The sequence below is a fragment of the Egretta garzetta genome, unplaced genomic scaffold (assembly GCF_000687185.1).
Source record: "Egretta garzetta isolate BGI_Z169 unplaced genomic scaffold, ASM68718v1 scaffold38, whole genome shotgun sequence".
Lineage (NCBI taxonomy): Eukaryota > Metazoa > Chordata > Aves > Pelecaniformes > Ardeidae > Egretta > Egretta garzetta.
Window position 1 is genome coordinate 441,264 of NW_009260667.1, and position 9,759 is coordinate 451,022.

Consider the following 9,759-nt stretch of genomic DNA (forward strand, 5'->3'; position numbering starts at 1 on the left):
TCAACTGTGCCAAGTGATCCTCACATCCAGCATGGCACAACACTTGCAAGCAGCAGGACAGGTAAGTTCCAAAAGATGCTAGTGTATCACTGCTACTGCTCGTTCAAAGATATTATGTGTCGTTTTGCTCTAAAAGTAAGCTTTTTTTAAAATCCCATCCTCACTGATATGGGAAGATCACTTTAAAATTCTCCGAAAGTAAAGCATTGCTGCTGCTCTGCTCCCTGCAAAATTTGAGTCGTTAATATTTTCCCTTTTCTTCTTGTGCTACAGGTTTTGCAGTTTCTAATTTCCCATTCAGATACTATCCAGGCAATCCTCAGGTGTCAAGACGTTAGTGTTGGATCTCTCCAGGAGCTGGCCTCCCTGACAGGAATAATAAGCAAGGCAGCACTGCCTGGTAGGAACTGCAGTTTTGAAGTGTCTTAGCCCCATCTGCGTGAATCTCAGACTTTGTTTCCTATAAACAAATAGTAAGACTTATAAGGGAATATCTACTACAATACAGAAGTTTCTTGATATGTAGAGCTCTGGGAAAAATAAAGAAATATTAAATAATTGTTCTTGAAGTAAGTATGGCAGATCTGCAGTGGACATAGTGCCCTTATCCATATGCATTTGACTTCCCATTTTCTTTTCATTATGCTACCTGACAGTAAGTACTTTTTGTTTTTGAGATGACTTGTAAATAGTAGTGTTCAAAGTGCATGTGGCATCATCAAAAAGAATTTTCATTCAGCAAATTCTACGACTGAGGAAATGAAGAAAGAAAATTGTTTATATATCCATTTCTTTGTTAGTGGCTTCTCTGTTTCTATTTATTTAAAACAGAAAGCTTCCAGGGGAGAAGCACTGTGGATTAGCATACTGATATTTCTCTTGGGTGTCTTATCTTTACAGAGGACTGACAGTTACTGTGATGGGTATAGAGATTTCTTCTGTGTGCTAGAAGACTTGCTTACTATTTCAGAGTAACTTCTCTAAATAGAAGCTTTTTTTGTTCTGGAGAGATGTCTGACTACAATAGAAAGGAGTGCAGAGCTGTAGGTTGAGCCCAAATGTTTCTTTGCTTACAGTATATTTAGCTTTGGACAACACCTGCAGTTTTCATGCTAACCTCGTTCTTCCACGCCCCGCCTTTTAATTACTTAGCAGAAGTCAGCTACACGCTCTCACGCATCTCCTAGTAGCTGCATTCATAGATGAATGTTTTCCTCAAACAATGTGCAAAATATCAGTTGTATGTTTGGCTGACATTTTTCTGATCAATGCCTGTATTTAAATGTCTATACTGCATAAATCTGTTTCCTTCAAAAAAAACCCCAAACAGTTAATTTAATGGTTGTATCTTCATTCAGGAGTGCTAAGTGAGCTGGACATGGATGTTAATGAAGGGACGCAGATGGAGCTACAAGGACATATAGGCCGATTTCAGGTAATAAAGTTGTATATTTAACACTGGTCCTTTTAGAATTGTGTACTTAGATGAGTTTCTTCCTGATTCTGTACTCTTACTAGTAGCAGTTATGCAAGGGATGTTTTCCACCATTAAGAAAAATGTATGGTGGTTTAGGGTTTTTTTTGGGGGGGGTGGGGGAGTGGTTTGTGTGTGAGCATGGTGGTTTGTGGTGTGTGTTTCTGGTGGTTTGGTTTTTGGGTGGGTCCCCTGTCCCCCGTCCTCCCCGTGCCAAGTAGAAAAGATAACATTTGGCAATATCAGAGTTGCATCAGGGACTTTGTTTCCTTCTGTGGCTTAGGATTCACCTTATGTGGAGGAGAAGAATTTGAGGTCAACACCAAAGCATGTGAAGTAATGCAGAAATACTCTGCTACCGCTTTTGCCACAAGCATGTTTCCAGCTCAACAAACATGCTAGTGTTTTATTTCTTTCCTCCCTTTTAAAAATAACCCTGACTTAGAAACCAGAATGAAAGCCAAGACAGAGTAAGTCTTGCTCAAAAGCTATCATTGCAGACCTCTTTATAGCTCAGCATTCAGCATCCAGCAATGTTTTTGAAGCTTTGTGGTTTGTGTGAGCAAGGACTTTCATAAAGAAATATTTCATTGAAAACTATCTGCAGAAAGGGCTGCCCTATCAAATACTTCTGGTTGCAAGAGAAGGATGTGTTCTCTGGAGAGTTTGATAGTAACTATTAGGCTGACCAGCCTGAAGCAAAGTAGCAAGCTGTAAATGATTGCTGTAATGCTGGGATACTCAGTATTCTGCTGCATCATGTCATCAGGAAGTTCTCATGGGAAAGCAGAAAGATTTTTTTCTTTTTTTTTTTTTTTTTAATACAGTGTTTTGTTTAATTTGAAAACTGAGCTGTTCTGAGCAAAAATTCTGTGAATCAGGCATCTGTTACTGTAATTCTTCTCTCTAGTTTGTCCTGTTATTTTCATAAAGTGTTTTACTCTTCCCCCAAAATAATTACCAAAAAATCTTTAATCTTTGGTATCTCTTTTTGCCGTTCCACACAAAACTGACTTACAGTCTGAGGCGCTTTGGTGATCTTAACAGCCACATGTAAACTAAACCCAAATTTATTGTTTGTTACTTCTCTTTATGAACCTATTGAATTGGTTTTTGCATTCTACTTTTATGGAGTTTATTATGTTCATAACCAGATTTTGTTAGTTTGTCTCTATATAGGTGTGTATATATAGGTAATGGTTTTTTAAGTGGGAACGAGTAAACCTAAACTGTCATTGGTGCTAGTCAGTATAATAGTCTGGAAGAGAGATAAGATAAAGTTGCGCTCTTTTGAGTTTTGTTCATTTCTCAAGGAAGTGTTTTAGGGTGCTGTTAATTTTTAAATTAATTAAAGGTGAGTTAAAACACAATGTTTTAAAACCCTGAATTTAGTTTACGAAGTGCTGAAAGTTTTATCTGCATTGCTCTCTTGCTATTGTGTTTTAATGGATATGTGTTACTTAAGTGAATAGAATCTTGCACTTCATTTGTTGAGATACTAACTAAAATGTTCATTTCTTATGGCAGCGCCAGTGCTTAGGACTTCTAAGTCGGTTTGGTGGTTCAGACAGACTACGTCAGTTTAAACTGCAGGATGATAACGCAGAGGGAGACAGAGTGAACAAGAGGGACGAAATTGAGTTGGCCATGCAACAGGTAAGGACGCAAGAAGCTGCCAGAACCTTTGGTCTCAAATTGTGACATTTTATGTGCTTGTGCAGATTTGTTTAGTTCTCATACTTTCATATGATAGTGGTAATGCTCTACACTTCCTAGTTTGGTATAGGGTCCCACGTTTCATTTCTATTTAAAGTAAACCTTGAAAATTTGCTTACCTAAATTTGCATTAGCAACCATTATTGTTTTGGGTACAAACTCTGTGAACTTGGAAGCCTTAAATTGATCAGAAACTTTCAAAATGAAGGCTGGGTATAGAGGGCAGTGGCTAGCACTGAGTTAGAGCCAAAGGGGACTTAAAATTGACCAGAATTTTTCACTAGAGCCAAAGGGGACTTAACATTGACCAGAATTTTTCACAAGCAGGTTTGGGAAAGAGGCAGGGTTGCAGGTCCTAGACTTGAAATAGAATAAAGGCTGCAACCGATTAGAAAAGAGAATCATCACATTCTGGTGAGAAGAGAGGGAGCAAAACCTGTTGTTTATTGACATTTATCCATTTAAAATTTAATGCTCCAAAGCCGGTAGATACAGTAACTGACATGCTGTCATTTTTTTTGGCAGATCTGTGCAAACGTGATGGAATACTGTGAGTCACTTATGTTGCAAAGCGCTCCCACTTTTCAGCACACTGTTTGTCTGTTTACTCCTAGCCTGTCAGAATCAACCAACCGAGATGGGCCTCGACAGGGTGAGATTTTTGGCTTGCTATTTTATGAGACTGAATGGTGTGACATTTGGGCTAGCAGAAAACAGTAAACCAGAGGTTGTAGTTTCACATACACTTAAGTCACTTTATGCCAGTACTGTAGCTCCCCATTTTCTAATTCTGGAACACGTGCTTACGCAGCCTTGCACCAAGCCAAATCAGGAAGCTAATCAAAGTTAAAACAAACATGACCAAAAAATCCTTTTTAAATTCGCTTCCCACGGCAGCCTCAGAAACACATATGTTGGTAAAAAAAAGTGTATGTAAATAAATAGCACAAGACAGGGGAAGGCGAGGACTTCTTTTTTTTCCAGCATCTGTGCTGGATTACATTATGTGAAACTAGGACCTCATTTATGACACGTAAGATGTGTTTGCTGACTGCAACTCTTGATTACGCCACGTGGCAAGAGTTTATAGCGTGCTATTATGCAGCTGAGTGGTTAAAATAGTTTAATAGTAAGTCTTCTGGTCTAGTTACATTTCATGTGTTACACTCAGTACTGTACTTATGCAGACTGCCTTCTAGTACTGCAGCCACAGAACCTTCTGCCTAGGCTTTAATTTGGATTACTTCTGACACAGAAGTATAAAATAGAAACTTGGCCAGTGTTTTCACGTCTTTCACCACTTTATGGACAGAGAGCATATCTTATTGATTTCTTGTTCTTTTTAATTTTTTTTTTTTTTATTATAACTTGTTCATCATCATTTCTAGATACACAAGCACCAGTGGTCCCATACTGGCACTTGCCTGGCCTAGGCATTATCGTCTACCTGCTGAAACAGAGCACTAGTGATTTCTTCAGTTACTATGACAGCCATCGTCAGAGTGTTAACAAACTGCAAAATGTGGAGCAACTCCCACCAGATGAAATAAAAGAGGTAACAGTTCTTCTAACTCTGTAGTCTTTGTATTGTTTGTAACTTAGGCATAGCTCTAACAGAGACTCTAAAGCATCTTAGTGAATAGTTCCAGTTCTTGTGCATATTCCTTTCTACTGTTGATGAAGGGGTCCATAGAATGAGTGACCTAAAACTTCAGGAAAAATACTGGGCTTAACTTTGTAAAAGTTGTGATTTTCATCGTAGTTGCTTGGGGATACATTTAATTTCTCCATTTTTTGGTCAGCAAGGTTAGGCAAATTCAAAATAGAGAGCACAGTTTTGAAGAAATAGTAGTTGACAAGGAAGTTCTAGATATTAATATCATTTGCTTATTTCTCTTGATGCTCTCTGATTTGCCACAATCTTCTTGTTTTTCTTCTTGTTATCACAGCTGTGTCAGTCAGTTATGCCAGCTGGGGTTGACAAAATCTCCACTTCCCAAAAATACGTTTTGGCAAGGCGACGCCTGGTGAAGCTAATAAACAACCGAGCCAAGCTGCTTTCTCTCTGTTCTTGTATCCTTCTAAAATTGAAATGACCCTCAGCGTGATGCTCCAGAAAAGCAGAGAAATTGGAACAGGTCCTTTCTATTTAGATTTCTGACCACTTTGAACAACACTTTTTGCAAAAAGGGAATTTGAAATACTGAAAATTAAATTAGTAAGAGGGTATTGTTCAGCTACTGTCAGAATATAAATATTTTCAAGTTAGTAATCCCCAGCATGGAGACCCTGCTATGACTTTCTGCAATGTTCTAATGGGATCTTCATTTCAGTATTTAGACCCACTAAACATTCACATCTACAAGTGTGGTGGAAGAAACATTTTGAAAAATAATTTTGAGGTGCCCGTCAGAGCAGCTGGAGTTTCCAGTCTTATAGTCAACCTTGCATAAAACCTAACCTCATAAACACCAGTAATTCTATGGAAATAACTGGTCACATGCAAAATAATTATCTGCAGCGGATCATCATCTTCCTCCGGAACCTGTTTTGGGAAAGACGTGCTCTTGCAGACTTACCTGTTGTAACTTAGGATGTTACTGCCACCCCCAGCGCTGTAACCTCAGCTTTATTTCCCTGTCTCTGCAACTGAGCTGTCATTACAAATCACATGAGCACTTGTACTCTGCTCCGGTGGCGCGGAGTGTTGGTTTAGCACCTCTTCAGGGTGAGTAGCAGTCGTTGATGTAACCTAAGCCAGTGCCTCACCGAAGCCGGTAGGGAGAGTGTGAGCAGTCCATTGCCAAGCCATAGTGGTGGGGCGGAGAAGCTTCTGCTGGAAGAGGTGTCAGATGGCTGAGCTAACATCTTCAGCTGCTTCCAAGTGTGTAAATATGCTTGTATAGTAAAGATACAATCCAAAGACCACAAAATTAGCCTCCTTCACTCAGATGTGTCTACAGATATTATAGAAACATGTCTGTTCATTCTTTGGCGTCACCTGGAACACTATCTACTGCACTGCACACCCACTGACTCCCAAGACCCGCTGCTGTCCTCCAGGATGTCATTCCAGAAAGGAAGGCTGCAAGGTAAAATTCCTGAAACATGAAAGAGCCTTTGAATAACTTCTGGTGGTTAACTTTAAAACTGATTTGCTGCTATTCATATGTTGCCATTCATATTTGATAAAAGAGATTCTGTCTGGATTTGGCATACCTTGAGATTTTCCACTGGAGAATTGGCAGTACAAATGTTGAGTTGTCATAGACTTTCTGGATTTTGTCTGTTACACATAACCTCCAAAGGAAAGTAAAATCAACGATATTGTTTATTTCTGTTGTTCAAACCAAGTGAATTTCAAATAATGTATCAGAATATAATGAATCAGTGATTCAAAACAATTACCAGGAAAATATTTCAATATAGTAATCTAAGATGAAATTAAGAACTAAAATTAATATTGGTGGTTTTAAAAGTAGTTTTGGAATTGTAGGCACCATTGATTCACCAGAAGATTTTAAGTTTGTTGAATTTTGGTTTTTAGAAAAAAATAAAAACTAGGAGTGGAAGGAAGTCAAGAAGGGAGAAGTGATCTGGGGAGAAGCTTTTTGCTTACAGTGCCATGCTGTGTGATCAAAATTATTTATGACTCTTAACATTTTTACTCTAAATCATTTAAAAAAATCTGTGTCATTTCTAATGCGCAAGTTTACTGACAGATTTGGAACACTGCGTTTTAAGCTGCTTCTATAGCTTGATGTGGAGAAGATAGTGTGGAGCAGCCAACATAATTTTAACATCCCATTTTCTACCACTAGATTCCTTTGGTTCGGAGCCTAAGTTGGATTTTAGTAGCGGACTGAATCGAGTGAGCCAGCATGATATAGAACAGGTGAGATGTCACAGCCTACCGAAACGTACCGAATGCGCTTGATGACCGTACAGCTATTGAGAGCAGTCTGACTGCAGTTTTCCCACCTCTAAACAACCTGCGGTAACACCAAGAGGGTATAACTTAATTTACGATTAATGAAACGTTGCAAAATTTTTTTGGAAAGTATTATGAAGCAGGTAGCAGCTGGGCTGCTGCACACATACTTTCAAGTCTTAATGTAAAAAGTTAAATGAAAAATGAGCTAGGCTTACAAAAACCACGAATCATTCTTTTTCCTCTTTTAAACCAGTCAAACAGTATGTGTTTCTTCATAACATCTTTCTGAAAACACCAGTTATCCTTGAAAGACTCACAATATCAGGGCAGGATTCCAAATTTTCTGTGATCCTGTAACTGTTTACTACAGGTCAGCTGCAGCTAGGCTGTAGAGAAACGACATTGAAAAGGGTAACAGAAACCGAGGAGGCCATAAAATGTGAATGCTAGCAAAGAAGTGATTTCTGCTTACACAGTGGTTTAATAGTTTGTGTAAATTTGATGCAGAGGTGGCAGGAAACAAAAGATCATTTTTATTAATCAATCCCACTGACATTTCTGCTATTGTTGGTACAGAAAAAAACTGCTCAAAAACCTGCGCAGTCTCAGGTACCTTTATAAGATCTAGAATTGTAAGAACCAGTCGTACGTAGTTTTTGTGATGAGTCATCTGCCTTTTATTTAATTTGTTCAAAAGTAAAATGCAGAGTAACATCTTGCTAAGATGTTAGGTAGAGTCTAGGTGCTTAGAATGTAATTATTATTTTTCAGGGATTGTTTACATATGTGTTAATGAAAAAGTGTTGTCTATGCACATGGACTCCTAAACTGTCCATGAAGGACTAGGGAAAATTTTAATTGGTAGAAGTGTTTGTATGACTGTAGCTGAAGAAGCTGAATTATACCAGACGGTTTAATTCCTAAATCAGGAATTTAATTCCTAAAACTTGGAGAGGTTATAAGGTGGTAATATTTGGATAAACTGTAAATGCTCTTGAGTCACCCAAAAACGGACTCCAGAGAAAGGTTCTCCATTATAATAAGGTAGAGAGAAAAACATAAGGGGAAGATGCACAGGGTGCTTATTAGGGGAGTCAGAAAAAAACATGCCTTTGACAGTGGCTTAGAGAAAATCACAGTGAAAGGGTTGACAGGCAGTTAATGATGGATAAGCTGGCATTCCAGAAGGAAGATTCTGTATTGATGACTGCAACAAATCTCTGTTTCTCAGCTTCAGATTGAAGCCACGAACAGCTTTGGTGAATCTCTGCAAAAGAAGCTTCTGGACATCGAAGGGTTATATTCTAAGGTTCGGTCACGATACACCTTTATTCAAGCTCTTGTTAGACGCATCCGTGGTCTCCTAAGGATATCAAGGACCTGAAGGACTAAAAGGCCTAAAAGGTTGCTCGCCCCTTGAAGCAATGTACTAGGTCAGGGCTTCTGGCTCATCGGATTTTATAGATCATACATTTTCTAAATAATGTCAAAAATATTTTGTTACTTTTTTTTCTTATCTCTATGGATCAGTTTTGTGTATTCTTTCCTACTGCTCCCACCATGACAGGAAAAATAAAGGATTGTTTTCTGAGTCATTGATGTAAAATTTCAAGCAAGAAGGAATTCTAATGAAGGACAGACATAAAGGAAACTAAAGGTTCTGCAACTCTGATGATACATTTGTGGGTGCTGTTCTTGCTTCACACAGGTTTCATGAAAACATGGGTTTCAGGTGCTGGTGTTTGCAGACTGTGCTTGGTGGGGATTCTGTATGAACAGTGATCACTTTGCACTGTCAGCTCCTCGTTTCTGCTCCCTCTTGTCCTGTCTTTTTTTTTTTTTTTTTTTTTTTTTTTTTTTTTTTTTTAGCTGACAGAAGTATGAGCTGCTTCTCTTGGGACAAATCTAGATAAGGGGAAAAAAATAAACATGGGGAAAGTCATCGAAGGTGGCTGCCTTAGGTTTGGTTCTTAGGGCTTGGGGGAGTAAAGTTTTCTGTGCTGTTCTTGCTGGAGCAGGAGTACAAATGTAGAGTAAAATGCTTGAGTGGTAGATTGGTTCTGCAGTTACAGATCGTGCTTGTAAGAGGTACTCATATCTCCTCGGCTCTTACTAAAAAAATTCAGTGTAACCACCAATTATTGACACGAGATCTGTTGGATTTCTCTTACTACACTGTCTGACGTTAAAGCCCCTTTCTCCATGTGTGGCTTCTAAGTTCTGTCTCCCCTGAGTTTTCACTCAGTATCTCGTATTTTTTATGGGTTTGCACTTACAATTCATATAATCCCTTTGTGCAGATGAGTATCATCTTTTATGCAGGGATGATGATGGCCCTGCTCTCAGATGATGGTTATTAGCTATTCCGTAAGAGCAGCTAGCTAGTAGTGGTTTACAGCTGGACTTTGTCTGTTGATTCTCAACAGGGTTTTTGTTTCTCCGTCTCGGTGAAAGCCAGGAAACAACACACAGCGTTTGTCATTAAATACAAGCCTTTGTACTGGAATTGTGCTGGCTCAGAGGGATTCGCCGCCTCTTAGAAAATGTCATTTTGGTAACCAGGCGACCCTCGCGTGGAATTTCGGCAACGTTTTTACCGTGGCTTCATCCTGTGACGGCCGATAACCTCCGGGTA

The 9,759-nt window shown here is 38.9% G+C and overlaps 1 protein-coding gene across 1 annotated transcript in view; it reads left to right on the forward strand.

Annotated features, from left to right (window-relative positions):
- The window catches only part of NUP205 (nucleoporin 205), a 46,961-nt gene extending 38,361 nt beyond the window's left edge, over window positions 1-8,600 (forward strand). Inside the window, 10 exon segments of the mRNA XM_035900990.1 lie at window positions 7-61; window positions 274-400; window positions 1,359-1,435; window positions 3,002-3,130; window positions 3,716-3,842; window positions 4,579-4,745; window positions 5,140-5,263; window positions 6,154-6,282; window positions 7,012-7,085; window positions 8,356-8,600. Of these exon segments, the coding sequence (XP_035756883.1) occupies window positions 7-61; window positions 274-400; window positions 1,359-1,435; window positions 3,002-3,130; window positions 3,716-3,842; window positions 4,579-4,745; window positions 5,140-5,263; window positions 6,154-6,282; window positions 7,012-7,085; window positions 8,356-8,508 (1,162 nt within the window). The 3' untranslated portion in view covers window positions 8,509-8,600.
- The last annotated feature ends 1,159 nt before the right edge of the window (window positions 8,601-9,759 follow it).